Source organism: Hyperolius riggenbachi, chromosome 12 (assembly GCF_040937935.1).
Source record: "Hyperolius riggenbachi isolate aHypRig1 chromosome 12, aHypRig1.pri, whole genome shotgun sequence".
Classification (NCBI taxonomy): Eukaryota; Metazoa; Chordata; class Amphibia; order Anura; family Hyperoliidae; genus Hyperolius; species Hyperolius riggenbachi.
The window spans coordinates 30,546,692-30,571,750 of record NC_090657.1 but is presented as its reverse complement, the minus strand read 5'-3'; the positions used below and the strand labels follow the sequence as shown (position 1 = coordinate 30,571,750).

General features: G+C 46.4%; 1 protein-coding gene across 2 annotated transcripts in view; it reads right to left on the bottom strand.

Annotated features, from left to right (window-relative positions):
* Positions 1-3,191: 3,191 nt before the first annotated feature.
* IGFBP4 (insulin like growth factor binding protein 4) overlaps positions 3,192-25,059 on the bottom strand; it is a 116,043-nt gene continuing 94,175 nt past the window's right edge. Inside the window, exons 2-4 of one of the 2 annotated variants that reach the window (XM_068263612.1) lie at positions 8,845-9,002; positions 7,169-7,297; positions 3,192-4,401 (exon numbers count right to left, since the gene is read on the bottom strand). In XM_068263612.1, the coding sequence (XP_068119713.1) occupies positions 4,267-4,401; positions 7,169-7,297; positions 8,845-9,002 (422 nt within the window). In that variant the 3' untranslated portion in view covers positions 3,192-4,266. The remainder of the gene's footprint in view (positions 4,402-7,168; positions 7,298-8,844; positions 9,003-25,059) is intronic. The other variant, XM_068263613.1, reaches the window with a different exon arrangement.

Sequence of the window (25,059 nt, the reverse complement as noted above, 5' to 3'; positions counted from 1 at the left end):
AGTTAAAGGTAGGAGATCAGCAGGGCTGCCAATCAATGTGCATTGTTTAAAAGGAAATAAACATGTCAGCCTCTGCCTTAGCTCTCAGCTCTGTCTGATTGTCTACAGGGGACTAGGAAAAATTGGGATTTCATATGAACCTTTCACTCCCCCCAAAAATAAAAATAAAGCAATAGTGTAATTATACTTAAGTGTAGTTCAAACGTTTTAAATTAAGGTGCTAATACATACTGACTAGTATTTGCACTTTTCAAGTCTTGTTGACCAGTTCACAATACCTGTTCTCTCTTTCATTAAAGGACATATGTAACCTGGCCAAAAACAAAATGTTAGATACTTACCTCAGTAAGGTGGTTTAGAGGCAGCCCCGAACTTTGTACGCCCCTCATGCGCTGCGACCCTCCAAACAATCTCTGACTTTAAAGAGAACCCAAGGTGGCTTCCTAAGAATAAAATCCGCACACAGAGGCTCGGTCTGCCTATACTGCCCAGCCTCTGTTGCTATCTCAATCCCCCCTAAGTTCCCCCTGCGTTCTGCATGTCGTGTTTACCTCTGTAGTGTCACTCTGCTTGCTCCCCCTCCTCCTGCATAGCTCCGGCCCCCGCCCGCATCCTTTCCCTCCCTGCTAATTGTAGGGAAGGGACGCGGGCGGGGACCGGAGCTATGCAGGAGGTGGGGGGAGTGGCGAAAGTGACACTACAGAGGTAATCACAGCCCGCTGCATGTCGACAGCGTGGCTGTGATTTATGGGGCATAGCAAAGCGCAGGGGGAACTTAGGGGGAATTTAGATAGCAACAGAGGCTGGGCAGTATAGGCAGACCCAGCCTCTGTGTGCGGATTTCATTCTTAGGAAGCCATCTCGGGTTCTCTTTAACGTCGAACATTGGTTGCAGGCGCAGTCCACTTTGTGTACGAATGTGGCAGCAGTGGCATGGAACCATTTTTTTTCATGTTTTTTTTCCCTAGGGGAGCACAGCCACAAAGATGAAGAGGTCCTGGGTGGCAGAGGTGGGGTCACAGAGGATCGGGGGAAAACCTCTGGCGCATCCAGAGGCTTCTACCTACTGATGTAAGTATATAATCTTTTTTTTTTCTTTTTTTTTTTTACCACTTGCGTACCAGAAACCTCTGGTACCTTTAAGGGCCAGAGACTTCTGAGTAAATAAACGCGGCTGACACTGACGTCACTCCATGCGCTCCCACCGATCACGTCATTCACCCACTGATGCAGCCCACTGCCCTGCTGTCGCTATGACAGCAGAGCTCCGTGAGCCAATCAGGAGCTAATTTAATTGCCTCCTGACCCAGTGACCACTATGAGCCAATCACAATGAAATCGGCTCCTGACCGGTTCACAGAGCAGCAGGGCAAGTGGGCTGCAGCGGTGGGAGAGTGGTGCGATCAGCAGTAGTGGCGGGAGTGTGCGGTGCGGTAATTGAATTCTACGCCCTGGCAGGGATAACAGGTCCCAAACAGGCAGTAAATTTCAATTAGCTACGTCCGGAAGTGGTTAAATTACAAGTGTACTTTAAAATACAACAACAACTGGTGAACAAAATAAAAAAATGGAGAAGAGAAAGGCAATCAGATCTCAAGTTACCACTCTTTATAGATCAGCGTCTATTAACATAAAATGACATTGTAACATGATTGGATGCAATACTGATTGCTCAGCTTTGAATATGCTGAAAAGTATACTGCTTTCTATACCTCACACTTGAGTCCTAAGGCTACCATAAACATTGACAAACGTCCTGCTATAGCTATTAAATAAAACAACATCCAGAGATTACTTCCTCTTCGCCATTCATTCCATAGCCACAATCAATAAACTTTTCTCACAAGTTTCTTCCAGGAGATTCTTTCTCATCTTATCCAGAAAATACTTTTTAAAGGATACCCGAAGTGACATGTGACATGATGAGATAGATATGGATATGTACAGTGCCTAGCACACAAATAACTATGCTGTATTCCATTTATTCTTTCTCTGCCTGAAAGAGTTAAACATCAGGTATGTAAGTGGCTGACTCTGTCCTGACTCAGACAGGAAGTGACTACAGTGTGACCCTCACTGATGAGAAATTCCCCTTTTTATCTCTTTCCTGCTCTCAGAAGCCATTTTCTGCTAGGAAAGTGTTTTATAGTTGGAATTTCTCATCAGTGAGGTCACACTGAAGTCACTTCCTGTCTGAGTCAGCACTGATATAAGTATATGTTAAAACTTCCATAACTTTAATCGCTATCTTCATTAAGAACCAGGCATAATAATAAACATATACTTATCAAGTCCAGAAGGATACTGGTGCAGCAGATGATAATGCAGTATTAGAAGGTGCAGAGGCAGGTCGACAATCGTTTGGCCCCTCAATTAGGGTTTTTTTCAAGACCCTATGGTCATACAGTCTTGAAAAAGCCCTAATTGAGGGGTGAAACGATCGTCAACCTGCCTCTGCACCAGTATCATTGTGGACTTGATAACTACATGTTTCTTTTTATGCCTGGTTCTTAATGAAGATAGTGATTAAAGTTATGAAAGTTTTAACTACATATACGTGTTGCCCCTGGATTTTGTGTTTCTTGTTGGATAGTATGATATAGATCTTTGTTTAACCGGATGTTGCACCACTTAAAGAGACTCTGTAACAAAATTTTCAGCCTTATTTCTTCTATCCTACAAGTTCCTATACCTGTTCTAATGTGGTCTGAATTACTGCAGCCTTTTATAGTTGCACTGTCTAATATTCTTTTCTTTGTCAAGTTTTGTCGACCCACAGAGGAATTTGCTGCCTCTGCTGTGATAGGGAGAAGTTATGCGCGCCCCCTCCACGCCCCCCTCTGCTCTCCTGTGTGCTGTGTGTATAACTCACAGGCAAGGTCTCTGCTCACAACCAGCCTGTCTGAGGCTCACGGAGCTGTGACCTTGTGAACAGCTGTGAGTGCAGAAAGATCAGTTCAAAACCCAGACAAGCAGCTAAGGCAACACTGGGAGTAACAGTCCAGCAGTCAAGTCAGGCTTGAGAGGAGCCACTGCAAACAGGCACCTGCTCTGATGATGTATTTCCTGTTTGGCGGCCACATATTCATTGTTTACAAAAACAATGAATAAAACAATGATTTTATCACCAAGAAATCAGCGGGGAGTGCCAAAAACGTCACAGAGGGGGCTAGGAGAAGACAACAAACACAAACAGGCTGGTATGTTTATTCATGTAAGATTTTCACAGTACAGATTCTCTTTAAAAGAGTGAATGGTCTATATCAGGTTGGTGTGCACTCACTTTTTGTCTTCTTTGTGGAATAATATTGTCGTAAGCTGTCTGTGCACTGGAAGTGACAATAATATTGTTGTACGCTGTCCGCACACTGTAATATTACCACACTTTTCTGCATCAACCCCATAGGCCCTCATTCAATTCAATTTTTCTCCTAAGTATTTTGCTAGGTGATTTTTTCACACCTTCTCAATAAAATGCCTTTCAAGCCACCAGCAAACAGGAAAATACTCAACATAATTTTGACAGTACTTTTCACCTACTTTTTTTTAAACAGAGGAGAGAATCCTAGGAGAAAATTTAGGAGAAAAAGTGATTGAAACAAGGGCCAAAATCCGAGGTTACCGTTCAGAGTAAACTGCATGACAAAACAATTTTCCGTTACAGAGCTATATCCAGGAGAAGTGCTAAAGTGAAGAGAAGTGTCAAGAGCAAATCCCCCAGTGTCAGTATGAAGTCCCTCCCACTAGATCTTTCGTTGCTCCCTATTGGTTCTTTAACGTGATAGACGGCTTCACTGGCCAACAAAGAAACTCAGGTCACTCTATCTGCAGCTCCACTTACATCAACTTTGTTCACTAGCACTGCTAAAAACTTAGACTTCATGGTCACTTTGAGGCAAGTACACTGCTGTGCTTATGCATGCATTATGCAGGTAACTGGAGATAACTGCAAACAGCTCTCTACAATTCCCCCCTTGGCCGCAATTGGCAGAGAATCTCGCTTTCTCACTGGATTCAGTGGATGCTTTAAGGGCCTGCAGTACAAGTTAGGCAACACATTCTATTTACAAAGTTGATGATTTCTCCGTCTCAGCTTAAAACATTAAATGTTCCCAAAAAATAAAAAATATGGAGACACCCTTGAAGGTTCTCTTACAGTCTCTTGCAGGCTTGTCAATGAAAATAGCTACAAGTCCCCCTAGAGCCTCTGGCCTTTTTGAGATGCTCCAGGGATTGGCAGATTTCAAGTAGACAGAAGCTCTTTCCTTATTTTCGGATGAACTCAGTTGCCAGCTGACAGTCTGGGTCGTGCACGGGATCGTAAGGTGTGGTGAGCTTGCTGCCAGTTTTCCGGTCGACGCACCAGCACATTCCACGCTGTCCATCCAAAGCTGGGTGACACTGTGAGAAACGGATGAGAGAAGCGAGATCGTAAAAATGGAAGCAACAATATAAGCTGGAAGGCGGATCAGTGAATAATGGCGCACAGCGCCTATGGATAAAAATGGCGCCGCATTAAAAAGATCGCTATTTATCGTTAGTACTGCATAATAATAGCGTACAGGGAAAAAATAAGAAAATCAGCACACAGTAACGTTATTTATAAATAGTGCCGTTCATATGCCAAACAGCAGACGTTATTGTGCACAATAACGTTATTTATCAATAGCTACATAAGCCAAACTGCAGAAGTTATTTAACTGCAAAACAGTGAATGGATTTAATGTAACACTGTCAAGGTTAGGGTTAGGCGCCACCAGGGGAGACAGGGGGGTGCTTAGGGTTAGGCACCACCAGGGAGGTGGTTAGGGTTAGGCACCACCAGGGAGGTGGTTAGTGTTAGGCACCACCACTTAGGGTTAGGGATAGGTACAAAGAGGGCTTTGTGTGTTAACGCTAAATAACAATAAGGCTTTTACGTTAAATAGCGATAAGCATCAAACGGATTAGCGGCAACACCGTGCGCCATTATTCGCAGGCGCCATTTTCAGATGGACCCGCTGGAAGGTGTCAAGAATATTTGTGCTTGGCTAAAATAGCCCCAGAAGCAAAATCATGGGGCAGCTAGACAACCACAGACATCACTCCTAAAATTGTAATGGGTCCCTCCCCAGGTGGTTTAGCTGGAGCAAGTTCTTTTGCATTACTGCTGCCCCTTCCCTTTTGTGCCACACTGCCCCCACTACCTCCTCAGCAGTTCTGCCTCTCTTTCTAGCTCTGCCCCCACTCCTAGTACTACTGAATTCTACTCCTCAGTACTGCCATCCCCATCCTACTACTATAAACTGCTTTGTTGGTGGTGTATAATAGAAAATAATTATGACTATGCCTGCTGGATAGTTTTAATAATTAATTGTTACTTATTAATTGCTGCTTGCTGCCCTCCTCAGACCTTGGCTTGATGAGGCTCTCTTCTTGCGGGTCCAGGGAAAGCATTCTGCCTCCCATGATTGTTTAGAACATCCTACCACCGTAGGATGAAAGAGGACAATCCCCAAACCTGTGGGAGAAAAGATGTCTCCGAACTCAGCATGGTGTGAGTGGGATGGGAGGTAGTACTTTTCTTAATTACTACTATACTACTAAAGCAGGGGATGAGATGACATTGCACCTTCAAAAATCAAACACAGAGACACAGAGAGCCCTAATGGTACAGTAGGTTAGGCCGATAAGGCCTCTTGTTGATTGCAGGATCAAACAGTGTTTTTGTCTTTCAGAAAATCCTCCTTATCAGCATCAGCAAATTTCCACTGGTTCAGGAAGTGGAAGCCATGATAGCAATTGATAGCCACTAGCTGTTGAGGAAAACGATTGGGAGCAGGGCCGGGCCGAGGCATAGGCTGGAGAGGCTCCAGCCTCAGGGCGCAGTGTAGCACAATTCATTCAGCTGTCATTCCTAATTGTGTTTGAAGCAGAAAGAAATAAGAAAAGGGGATACATAGCAGTGACTGCAAGCCAGATAACTAGATATTAAGGTGTTGGGGAGATTGTGGGCCCTGTGGCCCTCTTAGTCTAATAGCAATCAGTGTGTGACGGCTGGGGGGGAGGGATGGAGGGGCGCACTTTGGTGTCTCAGCCTTGGGTGCTGGAGGATCTTGTCCCGCCTCTGATTGGGAGTCAGTAATTATCATTTATTAACACTACTTCCATATCTGGGGTCAAGAGATTTGTTACTTAGGATAATTTTGTGCTTTGCAGAAGTAGAGAGTATACTCTTTATATGGTAGACCTTTTATAATGGTGAAGAACATGAGACATTTAATTGAAGCAATTGTAGAAGAACATGAGGGGAATAAGACGACACAACACCTTCAAACAAAAAAGCACAAAGAACAAATGGTGTAATAATTTTTGAAATCTTGATGATAGATTGAGGTTAGAATGTACTGCCAAAGATAGGTTGCTGATGTGAGCAGCCATCCAATCGGGCTCGTGGATAATTTATTATTTTCAAATATTGACTGTGCGATTCCACTGACATGAAATATTGGCCTGAGGAAGTGGAAACAAGTCCACAAAAAGCGTCTTCATTATATGCAAATTATTTGAAATAAACTTTTACTAATTACCAGTGTCATCTGTTGAGGTAAGCTTTTGATTAGAACGCGTGAGTTGTTGTATTCCAATCTATTGCCTGATGAGGTAGGATATGCCCACGAAACGTTGCACCCCCCCCCCCCCCCAACAGCATCTTGTGTCTACTTTGGGGAGGTAAGTCCACCATTAGCCCCCAGTTCTCTTTTAAAAATTTTTTACCTACTGTTATACTTTTGGCGCCTCTGTACGACTGTACAATTATTGTGTCCACCCCTGGTGGAGGGGACTTGGTACCTTTTTCCGATCTACAGAGAGCGACATCTTAATCCTGAGTGGGGACAGGTCTAGTACTCCCCACCTCACCTGCCCATAAAGTGCTTGCCTGGTCGGTAACCCAGACTTAACTGAGTATAACACTACACTTACCCTTTCATTTCCACAAATTCCAGTACATACTACACTATATTGGGCTCTCGGTGTCTCCTTTTTATCCATCAATCCAATTTTACTTCAACTTAGCCACCTCTTTCCCCCATTAAATTGTAGAAGTCTTTTGGGCTGTCCTGCTCTGTTTAAACCTATTCCCACTGAGTTTATCAAAATCATAAATAATAAAGAGTCCTTTTCTTACCTGTTTGGGGTTAAAGTTGCCATCCCGGTCGCAGTTTGGTATTGATATCTTCAAAAAATCCTCCTGAGTTTTGGTTCTGAGCGATGCCAATCTCTCCAAAGCGATATTTAATGACATATGGCAGGTACCCTAGAAAGGTCATAGAGCACCAGTCAATCAAACATCCCATCCTGTAGTGCACTCATGTCAAACTCCGGCACGCGGGCCAGATCTGGCCCTCAGAGCCATTAAATTTGGCCCCCAATTGGTTTTGCCACTTTGCATTATGTTTGGCCCACTCTAGACAACCAGGAAAGCTATATTGAAGTTGAAACCCTAGAACTCCAGGGAAGCCTGGAGGAAGGTAAAGGAAAACACTAAACACTAGGGAACTGTATAGGGGAGGGTGGGGGGCACTAGACACCAGGGAAGTGTATAGGAGAGGGAGAGAGGAGGACCACTTGACACCGGGGAACTGTAGAGGCATTGCAGGTGAGCCATGCTATTAGACACCAGGGAACTTTATAAAGGAAGGAAGGTGTCTACTAGTCATTGAGGTTGGCACGTGACTTGGTCCTAGTGTTCAATTTCGGCCCACTTTCTATTTGAGTTTGACACCCCTGCTGTAGTGTGATAGGTGAGAGCTCACAGACTCTGATTGACAGTTCTACCAAGTTGGAGAGAACCAGAGAACATAAACCATGTAGCAAACCTGGCCTGGACTTGTCAGTAATTGTCTTATAAAGCTGGCCACTAACGGTCCAATTTCTAGCGAAAAATCGTTCGAGCGATCAGAAATTCTGATCGGATTGGTTGTAAATAATCTCCATTGGTGGACACAATCGATTATGAACGAGTGAAAAAAATGTCGCCCGAATTAATTTTCGTCGAACGAAAATTTGGATTTTCTTGGTGGTCGTGATAGATAGGAAGCAATGATTGGTTAGTTGATGGTGTAGTGAACGCAGGCGCAGGCGCAGTGATCTTCAGACTTTAAAGTCTGAAATTCCAGAAGTGAACCGGAGGCGGGGCCGGAGCATTGGGAAGTGGCTGCGCAGGCATAGGATGTCTGTGGGGGACCATTGGAAGCCCCGGGTAACCTCAACTAATTTTCCCCTGACCCCCCTACAGTGTCCCTTTAAGGCCTATCCCTGCCGGCATTTTTTTTTGTTTATTGTGTATTTATTTTTTAAAATACATTTTCCGTTTTTTAACTATTTTTATACCCCTCCCCCCGCCAGCAATCGGCTGTCATAGGCATCGGCCTATGGCAACCGATTGCTTCTTTGCCTCCCAGGGGGACAGCCGTGTCACACGGCTGTCCCCAGTACAGCGCTGCCGTAGATTGCGGTTTCACGGTCTAGCTATCTCCTAGCGGCGATCGCCGCTGGGAGACTGCTGACGGGCAAAACCAGGACTTCACGCCAATTGGCGTGGAGCGCTCCTGTGGCTGCCGCCATGTTCAAGCCAATTGGCGTGCAGCGGTCGGCAAGGGGTTAAATGCCCATACACACACCTGACTTAAGTCAGCTGAGGTCACCTGCATAGCAACACAGTGCGTCATCAGCTACACAGCTGCCACGCATGTGTTCAGCCAGGCCCAGCGATGTCGCCCAAAGGAATCAAGTCCTAATCCCCAATGGGCGACATCTGTCAAAGGTGTGTACGCACCTTAACACTTGGTGGAACCCTCTTACCATTAGGGTGGGTTGATTAATGGCAGTTTGGCGTTGCATAGTGTGTTTCCTCATCTTCTGCAAGTTGTTGTGGATGGTCTTAGCTTGCTCTTTCTGGAGGCACATTTTGTCATTCATAGGACACGGGTTCAAGCTGATGTTGGGGTGGTCGTCTTCTGCTGAAAAAGAGGGTACGCAGGTCAGAATTTCATTTACTGATAATTAAAAAAGAAAAAGTTTAGTGGTTTTTGGTCTGGCAACATAATTGTACATAATTCCCACCTCCGCACAAAAAGAAAAAAATACTAATTAGCAATGTATGATCTAAATGCATGGTCACATGACTTCAGGTTGAGCTACTCCTTTAAGGACTGCCAGGCTCCCCCAGACTGTTCAGGAGTTGGCTACACTCACCTCCATTGTCCAATAAAAATAACAATCTGCCAATATCATATCCACCCTCGAGAGAGAGCAGTGGAATAAAGGGCAGGGGCATTTCTAGGGTCCTAAGAGATTTGGGGTACTTTTGGGCACTCCAGCCAAAAATGGGTGTGGCCAAGCACCATAATGTGGGTGTGGCCATGGGTGGAGCCAAACTTACATGAACTTAAAAGTGCTCTAAGTAGGCCTACCCAGCAAAATGTTGGATGAAGCCCCCTCTCTATTAATACAAAAAAAACTAAACAACAAAACACTAGGAGGAGAAGCCCAGAAAAGAAGATGTTCTGGACTCTGCCAGGGGGACAACCAGGTCACCCCAGAATAGATCTGTGGCATGTGCCACTGATCTTTGGGGCTAGCAATGCCCCTGACAAAGGGTAAGGGCCAGCATGGAACACACAGTACCTTTCCTTGAAGACACTCCAATAGGGAGATAGAAAATTGGGAAGCTAAACTTGCAGGTTTAATGACTGTGGCCTTTGGGCTTTGAATCTAAAAATATGTACTCTCTTCTAAAACCATACTACTTCTGGTTTTGTGGGAAAATTTAGTGTACATTTGTTTTCACAATTCCTGTAGATCTGCTTACATTTTTGGAGTTCATGTTTTTGCAAACAATTAAGTATTACCGTAAATAGTATCTCACAAAAGTGAGTACACCTCTCGTATTTTTGCAAACTTTTTACTATTTACTTTCCTTTGACTCACTGAAGATATGACTCTTTGGGGTTGAAGCAGAAAAGGCCGGTAACACTACACACCACGTGGCAATGTTACAGGCCCGTACTGAACATAGTAACGCATGTTGTGGTGATAGCGCGGGAGCAGTATCATAGCAATGTACGTAAACAGTGTACACGCGGTATGGAAGTAAGTAGTATACGCTACGCTACCCCTGTACCACATGTACCCTGTTTACACATGAAACTATGGTAACGTTCTTGCACTATTGACTAGAGTCAGCAGCATATTGTCTCACAAGAGAAGAGCAGCTTGTGCACTGCTGTACGAACTCAAAATAGTCCTCACCTGAAGACTTTCAAAATGACTTGTGTATGTTGCGTATTCCAACAACTATTGGCTATGGTCAAACTTCACATGTAGAAGGCTAGAAGCAAGACACAACTATGGGAAAAGCCATCACAGCTGAACAATGCTTGACACCGACTTTAGGCTACCTGGCCACGGGGAGTTCCCTTCATGATTAAGTCTTAAAGGCGCACTTTGGTGTCTCAGCCTTGGGTGCTGGAGGACTGTGTCCCAGCTCTGTGTGTATGATCCTTAAAGAGGACCTCCATCCTGAAAAACAAAATCCTGCAGCGCTGCTGAAATGAAAAGTTATATTTACCGCCGGAGTCCCACAAAGCCGCCCCGAAGTCCCTGCATTACTCAACTTCCGCCGCTTGGCCCCGCCTTCGCTCTTTCCTCCAAGAAAAAATGCCCGGCAATTTAATGGCGTAAATAGCTTGCCATTTTTCTCGGAAGAGAGAGGGGAGGCAAGGCCAAGCGGCGGAAGTGTAGTGATGCAGGGACTTTGGGGCGGCTTCATGGGACAAGACACCGCAGGTAAATATAATGTTTCATTTCAGAAGCGCTGCAGGATTTTGTTTTTCAGGATGGAGGTCCTCTTGAAGCTTCAGGACTATGTAAATTATGGTGAGCCATTTCCACTATGGCAATATGATTTCTCCCCAAATGCCTGCTGCATTTTTGGTGTGTGTGAACAGCAGGTGGCGTTTTTTTTCTAAAGCCTTCCAAAGCTTTGGCCACTCAGACTTATGTCACCTCAGCCCACCCAAGCTCGGCAGCCTAATAGGCTGCTGCCAAGCTGGGGGCAGGAAGTTGGGGTGGCTAGAGCTTCGAAATAACGAAAAACTTGGGATAAAAATGGCCACACTACGTTTTTAAAGATGGAGGGGCCGAGCTCCAGACCACTAATGATTCGGGCTAGCAGGTGAGTCTTTGCAAGCCTGTAATCATTAGAGGTCTGAAACCACATAGCTTTAAATTAAGGGCTCCTTCTTATATATTTATATTCTTTTTCCTTTTTAAGAAAGAAGCTTTGAATCAGGATGATACCATTTATTTGCTAACTTAGCAGTAAATAAAAAGTGAGCTTACGGCTTATGTCTTCTTCAGACTTTGTTCCTGTATACTGACAAGATGTTAAGGCACACAGATTATTTACGCTGGACATTCGGAGGAGAAACATTATTTTTCCAACATAAATAAATGTCATTAGATGTCTTTAATTTAGGCAACGCTTAATAAAAAGTGGCAACGCTTAATAAAGCGTGGTACTCATGATATCATCATAGCGGGCACTCACAAGACAGATGAAGGAGGGCAGAGAGCCTGCGGAGGCCCCGTAAAGCGGTAGGATTAGCCCTACTATGCCAGGGAAAAAACACACATATAAGTAGATATATACTTGATCTACTTACATAACACATGTATTGTACTGTCCATGTTTTGATTTCAGTGAATGTTGTATAGTAAATGAAGCGAATTCTGTTCCTGGTGGGAACCATGTCTTTTGCCCACAGTTTGAGGCTAAATCCTGATGTCATGTCTGCCCTTTACTTTTTCTTCTTTTTTCCTCCAATCGCTGAGTCACCTCAGCCTTGCTTTTAAACACAAGTGAGCAGGTGATCATGTTTCAGATAGGCAGCTAGGCAGGGAAATAAAGGGAAGAGGAGGAATATATTATAAATAAAAAGAACCCCCAGCATGCAACTGTTTGGCACTGACTACTAAAGGGCCAGTGCTCTTTAAGTATGTGATAACTCTAAACCATAACAGCAGAAACAGTTTTGAAAGTTTTGAATGCAGGATTAGCATCTTTTAATATACTGTAAACAGACCAGTTGCTGTTATAATTTGATTTTTATGGTGACAATCCTGCTTTAAAAGCATGTAATTGCAGGGACTCACCTGGACAAACAGTAAGGCCTCTCTCAGACGGGAGTCCTGCCGGGCAGTTCAGTGTCCCTTTTTCCATCCACATTCAGGTGCTACTAAAATGGTGGTTTTATTACACGGCACAGAACTTCGGCATGTCACATCTGAGCACAGCTTATGGGGGGGAGGGGGGCCCTGTCCTGCGCCGGTCCTGGCGCCAGTCCTGAGCAATAACAAGAGCCTGCAGAAAAGCATCTGACAGGCGGTAAACTTACCCCCTTCAGCTGCTCTTATGAATGAAGCCTTAGGCAGCTCAGATGCAGTTGCTACTGTTTCTCACTGGGTATTGGTGCCCTTTCAGAAACCTTTTTTACTTAGCCATCAAAAAATGTAATTTATTGATATCTTGTTTTTTCACCTACATGGTGTTTTTGAATAACATGGTGCTGGAAAACTCTATGGAGAAAAGACACAGAGACAACGGGAGCCCAAATACCAGATAGCGTAGTATTAGTTTGAACAGAGGAAAAGGAGGTAGCAAAATGTCTACTCACAAAAGGGGGTTGCACATAGGGCAACCGACCACTGGAAACAGGTGGAGACAATGAACCTGACTCCACTCAGGGTAACGAGCCTAGACTAGATGAGGTCGCTCTCTCTGGTGAAAAAAAAGGGGACTGGCTCTCAGGATGGTATCAACTAGGTGAGATCAGACCGGACCCCTCCAACCTCAGTGGGGTGGGGGTATATCCAGCACCAGGGCCGGTTTAAGTAACTATTGGGCCCTAGGGCAAAATAGCCTGGGGCCCCCCAACAGACCACCCCCCCCCCTCAAAAAGCATCATTTGGGGCCCTTTGTTGCAGCCAAATTTCCCTCCTGGGCCCCTGAGTTAGCTGCTGACCCTCCCCAATCACCTCCCAACTTAACAGACTCTGTAGAGTCCCTGGGGAGCAACAATTAAGATGAAGGAGGGACACCTTGGGGGCCCCTATAGGCTCTGGGGCCCTGGGGCAATTGCCCATTTTTTCCTATGGTAGCTCCGGCCCTGTACAGCACAATGGGGTAAAAAGGCGCCCGGGTTTAGATAAAAGTAGGTTAAAAACACTAAAACCATAAAGGGTGAGGTGGCTTACTTCAATAACGACAGTATAATAAGACTTATGAGACTGTTGTTATTGAAGTAAGCCACCTCACCCTTTATGTTTTTAGTGTTTTTTACCTACTTTTAGCTAAACCTGGGCACCTTTTTTCCCCATTGTGCTTTGGAATAGCACAGTACAGAAACGATTTCCATTTGTGTTTCCAAGCTAGAAACTGATATGTTGCTAAAGGCAAATGCAGTGCTTCTAAACCAGTTTTCATCGCAAATCTTCATAAACCTTTCTCAGACTGGGTTTAATATGGCAATGCTGGCTTAAACCCGGACTTTGTCTCCCAGCAACCAATCAGATTTCCTTCCTTGTTCTCCAGGGAACTCCAGGCAAGCATCTGACGGATCGCTCAGGGAAACAGGTCCACTTCTGTTTCCGTTTTCTCTCCTCTCAAACACGTCACAAATAGAGCTAAGAGACTCGTATGCTTCTTGCAGGCCGATGTGCTTTCCTTTCGGCAGGATGGCCGAGTGGAGAGTTTCAGAGAAGGGATAGGCGTCCTGATCCACTGACACAGACAGAGAGGAGCCAGGAAAAGTGTTAACACTTCGGGGAGTTGCTGCTTTTGGCAAATTTACTAGTCAGGCAACATCAAAGCCGACAGTGCAAACCCCGGTGTTGGGTCCAAGGTGTTAATGGGGGTCACCCCTGCCCCCTCCTCCCCATCTCTGAGCTTTCTGCTGCTCCACTTTTTCTTATGAGCTCATGGAAAGTCTGACAGGGCCTGCAGAAGGTGACTGGTCCATGTGTGTTTCTCTGGAGCAGAGCTGGCGTGACATTCATCCAAGATGGTAATCTCAAAGAGCAGCCTGGAGCCAGGCCAAGCTGGCAAGTGATTTTCCTCCTTTATGGACAACGAGGGAGGATGTAAGGAATTTTAACGTCTTGGCTGCCGGAAAATTGTACAGGATACAGGAATGTTCACAGTTTAAGTGACTTTTCTATACCATTGTGTGAAGTTGTAGCGACACAATAGCAGACGTTTCCCCTGTTGCTCATTCACCACCCTCCATCGAAATCTGGCCATATTTGTCGCCTCAGCTGGATGAATCCAGTAACGCCAAGTGCAGCAATGCATAACATTTAATCAGAGCAGACTTTTTACTGATCTGATCTCCTTAAAGAGAAACTCCGACCAAGAATTGAACTTTATCCCAATCAGTAGCTGATACCCCCTTTTACATGAGAAATCTATTCCTTTCCACAAACAGACCATCAGGGGGCGCTGTATGACTGATATTGTGGTGAAACCCCTCCCATAAAAGAAATTCTGAGGACCGTGGTACTCTTGGCAGTTTCCTGTCTGTGAACCTTGCTGCATTGTGGGAAATAGCTGTTTACAGCTGTTTCCAATTGCCAAAAAAACATGCAGCATCTACATCACCTGCCAACAGTAAAAGTGTCACCATGTGATAAATGTCAGAATGTAAATCAGGGATTTATAAGATTTTACAATGGGCAAACGTTGACTAAATCATTTATACATAATTATTGTAAAAATGAAGCACTTTTTTATTACATTATTTTCACTGGAGTTCCTTTTTAAAGGACAAATGAAGTGAGAGGAGAGGGATATGGAGGTTGTCATATTGCTTTCCATTTAACCACTTCACCCCCAAGGGGGTTTTGCTCCTTATGGACAAGAGCAATTTTCATCTTTTCAGCGCTCCTCCCTTTCATTTGACAATAACTTTATCACTACTCATCACAACAAAATGATCTATTCCTTTTTATTTCACCGAAAATTAAGCTTTTGTGGGTGACACCTGTTTTCAGTAATTACTTTATTTTCTATGCATTTTATAGGAAAAAAAAAACTAAAGAAAGACACTACACTAATTTTCCAAATCCATCCACTATAGTTTTAAAATAAGCAGTGCTACTATTAATAAAACCCGCCCATTTTATTTGCTCGTTAGTCCCAACCAGTGGCATAGTTAAGGAGCTGTGGGCCTCGATGCAAGTTTTAGATTGGGGCCCCCCCCAAGCACTCTATACATAACAATTGATACGGCATACTAAAACCTGCCAATGGCAGCTACAGTATCAGAGGAGCAAGAAGGGGATGGGAACAGTTTGTTAATGATTACCATTATTCAAAGTATCTATAGAAGTCATTATTCTGAGCACAGGACCAATAGAGAGCTAATACTGCAGTTGAGGGAGGACCCTTCGTGGCCCCTCTGGCGCAAGGGCCCCGATGCGGTCGCAACCTCTGCAACCCCTATTGCTACGCCCGTAGTCCCAGCTATCACAACATTTAAATTGTGTTCCTAGTACAATGTATGGCGACAATATATTATTTGGAAATATAGGTGTAATTTTTCTGTTTTTGTATCCGGTCGATAATTACAAGCCCTTACATACTACAATAACAGTAATATACCCTCATAACAAAAATATATTTAAAAAAAAGCTCAGTCCCTCAGGCAACGTCTTTGGGGGAGGGGCTTTAGATTAATTTTATTAATTTGTAATTATAAGTGTTTGCTGTATGCGTGTAACTTTACTTTTCAGCAACTAGTTGGCACTACAAACACTATACTGGTTTACCGGGAAGTGTTCCTGGCACTGCGATTTCTTTGTTACAGCTGATACAAATCCTGAAAAAAATCTGCAGTGTGTTTACTTCTTGCTTTCATAGAAGTAGACATGGGGTTAACATCCTGTGTTCACCAATTAGCTGCTCTGCCATGGCAGTCAACTGACGCTGCTGAGTGATCAAATTACAATTGTGATTAGTCACAGATGAGGTGAAAATAGACAGGCTAAACTCTCTAAATACATACAGGGTACATTTCAGTGTTTTCCTTCTGTCCTATGCAAGAGTTCAGGTCCACTTTTACTTATTATTTTCACTGGCTTCAGAACTCAGTAAAGAAACATTCCACACTGATGCACCTGCCAGGACTAAAGATGTCACCACCTGTCATGAATTTCAGAATGTAAATCAGGATGAGGAATGGGTAAAAAAAAAATGTGTATAGCAACACTTACATCTTAGATTGCAGCGTCTCAAACTATTAAGTCTTTGCTCTACGAAAAAGAAGACAGTGTCTTTGTTTTTTTAAACGCAGGTGATCGCGCGCTCTGTGGATCGCATCGCTGTACACAGTAAATAGATGGCAGTTTCGCCGTCTAACAGTCTCCTAGCGGCGATCGCATCGGCGCGCGCAATCGACTGCAAAACCCCACCCCAGTACTTGATGCCAATGTGGCTGCTGCCACACTCACACCCATTGGCGTTACGTGGTCGGCAAGCAGTTATGTAGGGCTGCACCATTTAAATCCCCTGCCACGGGGGACTTTGGAGGTCTTCGGGAGCCGAGTGCTCTGAAGACAAGGTGGCTTAGGTTTAGGCACCACCAGGGGGTGGTCCAACATTAGACATCGGTGGAAGGAGGGTTCTGTGTGAGAGTCTTAGGGTTAGGCACCACCAGGGGGTGGTCTAAGGTTAGGCATCGGTAGAGGGAGGGTTCTGTGTGAGAGTCTTAGGGTTAGGCACCACCAGGGGGTGGTCTAAGGTTAGGCATCGGTAGAGGGAGGGTTCTGTGTGAGAGTCTTAGGGTTAGGCACCACCAGAGAATGGTCTAAGGTTAGGCATCGGTAGAGGTTAGGCTCTGTATGAGAGTCTTATGGTTAGGCACCACCAGGGGGTGGTCTAAGGTTAGGCATCGGTAGAGGGAGGGTTCTGTGTGAGAGTCTTAGGGTTAGGCACAACCAGGAGGTGGTCTAAGGTTAGGCATCGGTAGAGGGAGGGTTCTGTGTGAGAGTCTTAGGGTTAGGCACCACCAGGGGGTGGTCTAAGGTTAGGCATCGGTAGAGGGAGGGTTCTGTGTGAGAGTCTTAGGGTTAGGCACCACCAGGGGGTAGTCTAAGGTTAGACATCAGTAGAGGTAGAGTTTTGTGTGAGAGTCTTAGGGTTAGGCACCACCAGGGGGTGGTCTAAGGTTAGGCATCGGTAGAGGTAGAGTTCTGTGTGAGAGTCTTATGGTTAGGCACCACCAGGGGGTGGTCTAAGGTTAGACATTGTTGGAAGGAGGGTTCTGTGTGAGAGTCTTAGGGTTAGGCACCACCAGGGGGTGGTCTAAGGTTAGGCATCGGTAGAGGGAGGGTTCTGTGTGAGAGTCTTAGGGTTAGGCACCACCAGGGGGTGGTCTAAGGTTAGGCATCGGTAGAGGGAGGGTTCTGTGTGAGAGTCTTAGGGTTAGGCACCACCAGAGAATGGTCTAAGGTTAGGCATCGGTAGAGGTTAGGCTCTGTATGAGAGTCTTATGGTTAGGCACCACCAGGGGGTGGTCTAAGGTTAGGCATCGGTAGAGGGAGGGTTCTGTGTGAGAGTCTTAGGGTTAGGCACAACCAGGAGGTGGTCTAAGGTTAGGCATCGGTAGAGGGAGGGTTCTGTGTGAGAGTCTTAGGGTTAGGCACCACCAGGGAGTGGTCTAAGGTTAGGCATCGGTAGAGGGAGGGTTCTGTGTGAGAGTCTTAGGGTTAGGCACCACCAGGGGGTAGTCTAAGGTTAGACATCAGTAGAGGTAGAGTTCTGTGTGAGAGTCTTAGGGTTAGGCACCACCAGGGGGTGGTCTAAGGTTAGGCATCGGTAGAGGTAGAGTTCTGTGTGAGAGTCTTATGGTTAGGCACCACCAGGGGGTGGTCTAAGGTTAGACATTGTTGGAAGGAGGGTTCTGTGTGAGAGTCTTAGGGTTAGGCACCACCAGGGGGTGGTCTAAGGTTAGGCATCGGTAGAGGTAGGGTTCTGTGTGAGAGTCTTAGGGTTAGGCACCACCAGGTGGGTGGTCTAAGGTTAGGCATCGGTGGAAGGAGGGTTCTGTGTGAGAGTCTTAGGGTTAGGCACCACCTGGGGGTGGTCTAAGGTTAGACATCGGTAGAGGGAGGGTTCTGTGTGAGAGTCTTAGGGTTAGGCACCACCAGGGGGTGGTCTAAGGTTAGGCATCGGTAGAGGGAGGGTTCTGTGTGAGAGTCTTAGGGTTAGGCACCACCAGAGAATGGTCTAAGGTTAGGCATCGGTAGAGGTTAGGCTCTGTATGAGAGTCTTATGGTTAGGCACCACCAGGGGGTGGTCTAAGGTTAGGCATCGGTAGAGGGAGGGTTCTGTGTGAGAGTCTTAGGGTTAGGCACCACCAGGAGGTGGTCTAAGGTTAGGCATCGGTAGAGGTAGGGTTCTGTGTGAGAGTCTTAGGGTTAGGCAACACCAGGGGGTAGTCTAAGGTTAGACATCAGTAGAGGTAGAGTTCTGTGTGAGAGTCTTAGGGTTAGGCACCACCAGGGGGTGGTCTAAGGTTAGGCATCGGTAGAGGTAGAGTTCTGTGTGAGAGTCTTATGGTTAGGCACCACCAGGGGGTGGTCTCAGGTTAGACATTGGTGGAAGGAGGGTTCTGTGTGAGAGTCTTAGGGTTAGGCACCACCAGGGGGTGGTCTAAGGTTAGGCATCGGTAGAGGTAGGGTTCTGTGTGAGAGTCTTAGGGTTAGGCACCACCAGGTGGGTGGTCTAAGGTTAGGCATCGGTGGAAGGAGGGTTCTGTGTGAGAGTCTTAGGGTTAGGCACCACCAGGGGGTGGTCTAAGGTTAGACATCGGTAGAGGGAGGGTTCTGTGTGAGAGTCTTAGGGTTAGGCACCACCAGGGGGTGGTCTAAGGTTAGGCATCGGTAGAGGGAGGGTTCTGTGTGAGAGTCTTAGGGTTAGGCACCACCAGGGGGTGGTCTAAGGTTAGGCATTGGTAGAGGGAGGGTTCAGTGTGAGAGTCTTAGGGTTAGGCACCACCAGGGGGTGGTCTAAGGTAAGACATCAGTAGAGGTAGAGTTCTGTGTGAGAGTCTTAGGGTTAGGCACTACCAGGGGGTGGTCTAAGGTTAGGCATCAGTAGAGGTAGAGTTCTGTGTGAGAGTCTTATGGTTAGGCACCACCAGGGGGTGGTCTAAGGTTAGACATCGGTGGAAGGAGGGTTCTGTGTGAGAGTCTTAGGGTTAGGCACCACCAGGGGGTGGTCTAAGGTTAGGCATCGGTAGAGGTGGGGTTCTGTGTTAGAGTCTTAGGGTTAGGCACCACCAGGTGGGTGGTCTAAGGTTAGGCATTGGTGGAAGGAGGGTTCTTTGTGAGAGTCTTAGGGTTAGGCACCACCAGGGGGTGGTCTAAGGTTAGGCATCGGTAGAGGGAGGGGTCTGTGTGAAAGTCTTAGGGTTAGGCACCACCAGGGGGTGGTCTAAGGTTAGGCATCGGTAGAGGGAGGGTTCTGTGTGAGAGTCTTAGGGTTAGGCACCACCAGGGGGTGGTCTAAGGTTAGACATCGGTAGAGGTAGAGTTCTGTGTGAGAGTCTTAGGGTTAGGCACCACCAGGGGGTGGTCTAAGGTTAGACATCAGTAGAGGTAGGGTTCTGTGTGAGAGTCTTAGGGTTAGGCACCACCAGGGGGTGGTCTAAGGGTAGACATCAGTAGAGGTAGAGTTCTGTGTGAAAGTCTTATGGTTAGGCACCTCCAGGGGGTGGTCTAAGGTTAGACATCGGTGGAAGGAGGGTTCTGTGTGAGAGTCTTAGGGTTAGGCACCACCAGGAGGTGGTCTAAGGTTAGGCATCGGTAGAGGTAGGGTTCTGTGTGAGAGTCTTAAGGTTAGGCACCACCAGGTGGGTGGTCTAAGGTTAGGCATCGGTAGAAGGAGGGTTCTGTGTGAGAGTCTTAGGGTTAGGCACCACCAGGAGGTGGTCTAAGGTTAGGCATCGGTAGAGGTAGGGTTCTGTGTGAGAGTCTTAGGGTTAGGCACCACCAGGGGGTGGTCTAAGGTTAGGCATCGGTAGAGGTAGGGTTCTCTGTGAGAGTCTTAGGGTTAGGCACCACCAGGTGGTGGTCTAAGATTAGGCATCGGTAGAGGTAGGGTTCTGTGTGAGAGTCTTAGGTTTAGGCACCACCAGGGGGTGGTCTAATGTTAGGCATCGGTAGAGGTAGTGTTCTGTGTGAGAGTCTTAGGTGTAGGCACCACCAGGGGGTGGTCTAAGGTTAGGCATCGGTAGAGGGAGGGGTCTGTGTGAGAGTCTTATGGTTAGGCACTACCAGGGGGTGGTCTAAGGTTAGGCATCGGTAGAGGGAGGGGTCTGTGTGAGAGTCTTATGGTTAGGCACTACCAGGGGGTGGTCTAAGGTTAGGTATCGGTAGAGGGAGGGTTCTGTGTGAGAGTCTTAGGGTTAGGCACCACCAGGGGGTGGTCTAAGGTTAGACATCAGTAGAGGTAGAGTTCTGTGTGAGAGTAGTGTTAGGTTTAATTGTAGTAAAATATCAGTAATATTTACCAAGGTTTTACTATGCTTATTACAACTGTAAATATGTTTTCATTGTTATAGATGATATTTTGTGGTTTTAATACCGTTATTTTAACCTATTTATTATTCTATCTCAGATAAAGATGAAGAATTGATTAAAATATTATACTATTTATTTATTTATATAGTGCCAACATATAACACAGCGCTGTACAGACAATACAGGTAGTCACCGGTTAACGAACGACATAGGTACTGTAGGTTCGTTCTTAACCTGAATCTGTTCTTAAGTCTGAACAATGTGCTATCTCTGTCCCTTGTACCTCCTTGGTGCCTCCCTGTGCCTCCAGTGTCCCCCTCTGTGTCACCTCTGCCCTCTGTACCTGTTTATACAAGTTTAAAAGCCACTTTTTCTTTGAATTTTTTTAAATCGATCTTCTCAAAAACTACAAGTCCAATTTGAATAAATTTTTTTGGCTTGTTCCCATGGAAACACAGAATCCATGCCGTTCAGATCGGTGGGTCGTTCGTAAGTCGGGCGTTCGTAAGTCGGGGACTACCTGTATCTTAAACTTTCGGCTATACCCCGCACCCTTTTTTCCTGGCTCCCTTATTTGATATATGTTAGCTAAGGAGCTCAGGGCCCCAGTGCAAGTCTTGCATTGGGCCCGCCAAGGATTTTATACATAACAATTGATATGGCGCACCAAAACCTGCCAAGGATTACCACACTATTAGTGGTGCAAGCAAGGGATAGGAAACAGTTTGTTAATGATTACCGCTATTAAAAGCATCTATAGAAGTGATCATTACCAGCAGAAGACCAATAAAGGGCTAATATTGCCATTGAGGTAGGGCCCCGAGGGCCCCGGTGCAGTCGCAACCTCTGCATCCCCCTATTGCTACGCCATGGCTTGCAGGTGATGTGCTCCTAGCCTACACACGGTTCCTTCTGATATCCAGGAAATCCTTGCAGATTACTCCCTGCCAAAGCTTTATTGCTTTAAACTCGAGGAATGTGTGGCCAGACTCCAGCTCTCTCCGCTGCTCAGTCTCCAGCTGCTGAGAGGGCCATAGACCAGTTCCCTCTTCCTCCTCCTCCCCTGAGCCTGGCTGGGTCTCTGAACAGCTTACTGGAGCTGAGATCTGAATCTCTGAGCCGTTACGCCAACATCATCCACCTTGCTGCTAAAGAAAAACAGGACTTTGTTTAATCACTTTGCACATACACTCCCAATTAAGGCGCAAGTCCCACTTTAGGCATTTCTCTCTAAAAAAAAAAAATGATTTTCTGTGAGTTCAATATTATCTCCCATAAACTCAGTTATGGATCTTTCCTTTATTCCTTCATTTGCTGTCCTCCTGCCCTGACCCACTTTCAAACAATTTATTGGTTACCATCGGTTATCTGCACGCATGAGAAGCCCCCCCCCCCCCCCCACACACACACACCTCCCCCCTCTCCCCCCCCTCCCCCCAAAAAAGAGTACAAAAAATAAATAAATTGGATACACCCTAACCTGCTTGTAAATGTATGATATAGAGAAAGCAGGCAGTGCGGGCAGCACAGTGGCATAGTGGTAAGCACTCTCATCTTACAGCGCTGGGTCTTCAGTTCGAAACCCAGCCTGGTTTCCTCCCACACCCCAAAAACATACGGACAAGTTAAAGGATACCCGGAGTGACATGTGACATGATGAGATAAACATGTCACTTCCCCTTTTTATCTCTTTTTTGCTCTCAGAAGCCATTTTCTGCTAGGAAAGTGTTTTATAGTTGGAATTTCTTATCAGTGAGGGTCACACTGTAGTCACTTCCTGTCTGAGTCAGGACTAGGTCAGCCACTTACATACCTGATATTTAACTCTTTCAGACAGAGAAAAAAAAAGGAACACAGCATAGTTATTTGTGTGCTAGGCACTGTACATACCCATGTCTATCTCATCATGTCACATGTCACTTCGGGTATCCTTTAATTGGCCTCCCCCTAAAATTGGCCCTAGACTACGATAGATACAGACATGTGACTATGGAAGGGAATGTACCCTGTACAGCGCTCCGGAAGGTGTGGACGCTATGTAAATACTAAATAATAATAATAATAAAAAAGACATACTGTATAATTCAGGTCTATAGCCTTAAAGCACACTCGGAACTAAGAGGGATAAGGAAGCTGACATATTTAGTTCCTTTTAAACAATGGACTCTGCCTGGCTGCCCTGCTCCACTGCCTCTAATACTCTTAGCCATAGAACCTGAACAAGCATATGCAGATCAGATACTCTGACTGAAGTGTGACTAAACTAGCTGCTTTCAGGTGTGTAATTCATACTACTGTAGCCAAAGAGATCAACAGGATGCCAGGCAACCTGTATTGTTTAAAAGGGAATAAATATAAAAGTACTTGCATCCAAAAGTACTTCCAAAGACGAGCTGGTCTGTACAGTAGGGGGGGGGGGGGGGTGCGAGTACTTGGAATGCGTGTGCTTCCAAATCTTGATGAGGAGTACCAAACGCGCATAAATTCAATGAGGGACAGGGGCGGAGCAAGCGAGTGAGGACAGGAAAAGCTCTATGAGATACACAATGTTCCCTCTACATGTTAAGTAGTAGAACACGTGAAGTGAGTTTCCTTGCTTTAGGTTTATTTTAACTAATTTGGGATGGGAGCCTCTGGTCCCTTTAAGATCCAGAGGCTTTTTTCATTTTTTCACTACCTGATCACTGTGATTGGCTCACAGTGATCAGGAGGTCAGGAGCCAATGAAAACTTCTCCTCACCGATAGGAAGCTCGGCTGTCACATGACAGATGAGTTTACTTCCTCCAGGAGCAACGATCGACTCGGGCCTGCAGTGAGCCGCGGCGTAGAATCTATGCTGCACCAGAGTTAGAAAGCCACAGATGCAGAGCCAGGCCAAGGCAGAGGCGGGAGAGGCTCCAGCCTCAGGGCGCAGTGTAGGAGGGGGTGAACAACTCACTCAGCTATCATTATCATTCCCCTATTGTGTGTAAAGCAGAGAGAAGTAAGAAGTAAGAAAAGGGGATACATGGCAGTGACTGCAAGCCAGATAACTAGAGATTAAGGTGTTGGGGCACCTAGGGTGCCTCTTAGGCCCGGTTCACATTAGCGGTTGCTATCCGGAATCGCCGTGCCGGAGCCGTGCCGGAGCCGGACCGCACGAAACGGACGCACGGCATAGCAATGAAAGTCTATGCGACCGTTCACATGCGTCCGTTTCGTCCGGACCGGAGCCGGACCGGATCCGGACTCCGGCGTCCGTTCCAACATGCGCTATTTTTTGGTCCGGCTGGTCCGGCTGACGTATCCGGACCGGAGCCGGAATGTTGCATCCGGCCAATGGAAACCAATGAGAACCGGAGAGCGCACAACACACTGGCTATAAAAACCGGATGTTATACCACACTTCCTATGCTGACTCTATGGTATGGTGGCCATTTTGGATGGGGACCACATGGCACCAGCGTTCACAGAGTGGAGCAGCAGTGACTTCATGCTGGAGCTGTTTGGCAGCAACATGTCTGACGATATGTCTGATAACGAGGGGGTGAGGCCCTACACATCAGAAGACCTCATCCTACAGGTGCAGCAGGTACCAGCCCTGTGGGACAAGGGGGATGCGGACCACAGCAACATCAAAAAATGCAGAGGACTGTGGAAAAAAATTGCCAAGCTGTATGTGGAGGACTTTGAGCACTTGAGCAAGAGACAGCAAGGCACAGAGGGTATGTTGACTAGAAGTTTTTGGGGGGGCTTGTGGTTAGCTTGTGATGTATTCCACTTTTGCTATGGATTTGTGTCACCCACGTGTTGCCCACCCACCCGTGGCCCACCCACCTGTTCCCCACCCACCTGTACCCCACCTGTGATGTATCCCACCCACCTGTGATGTATCCCACCCACCTGTACCCCACCTGTGATGTATCCCACCCACCTGCGATGTATCCCACCCACCTGTGATGTATCCCACCCACCTGTACCCCACCTGTGATGTATCCCACCCACCTGTACCCCACCTGTGATGTATCCCACCCACCTGCGATGTATCCCACCCACCTGTGATGTATCCCACCAACCTGTACCCCACCTGTGATGTATCCCACCCACCTGTACCCCACCTGTGATGTATCCCACCCACCTGTGATGTATCCCACCCACCTGTGATGTATCCCACCCACCTGTACCCCACCTGTGATGTATCCCACCCACCTGTGATGTATCCCACCCACCTGTGATGTGTCCCACCCACCTGTACCCCACCTGTGATGTATCCCACCCACCTGCGATGTATCCCACCCACCTGTGATGTATCCCACCCACCTGTACCCCACCTGTGATGTATCCCACCCACCTGTACCCCACCTGTGATGTATCCCACCCACCTGCGATGTATCCCACCCACCTGTGATGTATCCCACCAACCTGTACCCCACCTGTGATGTATCCCACCCACC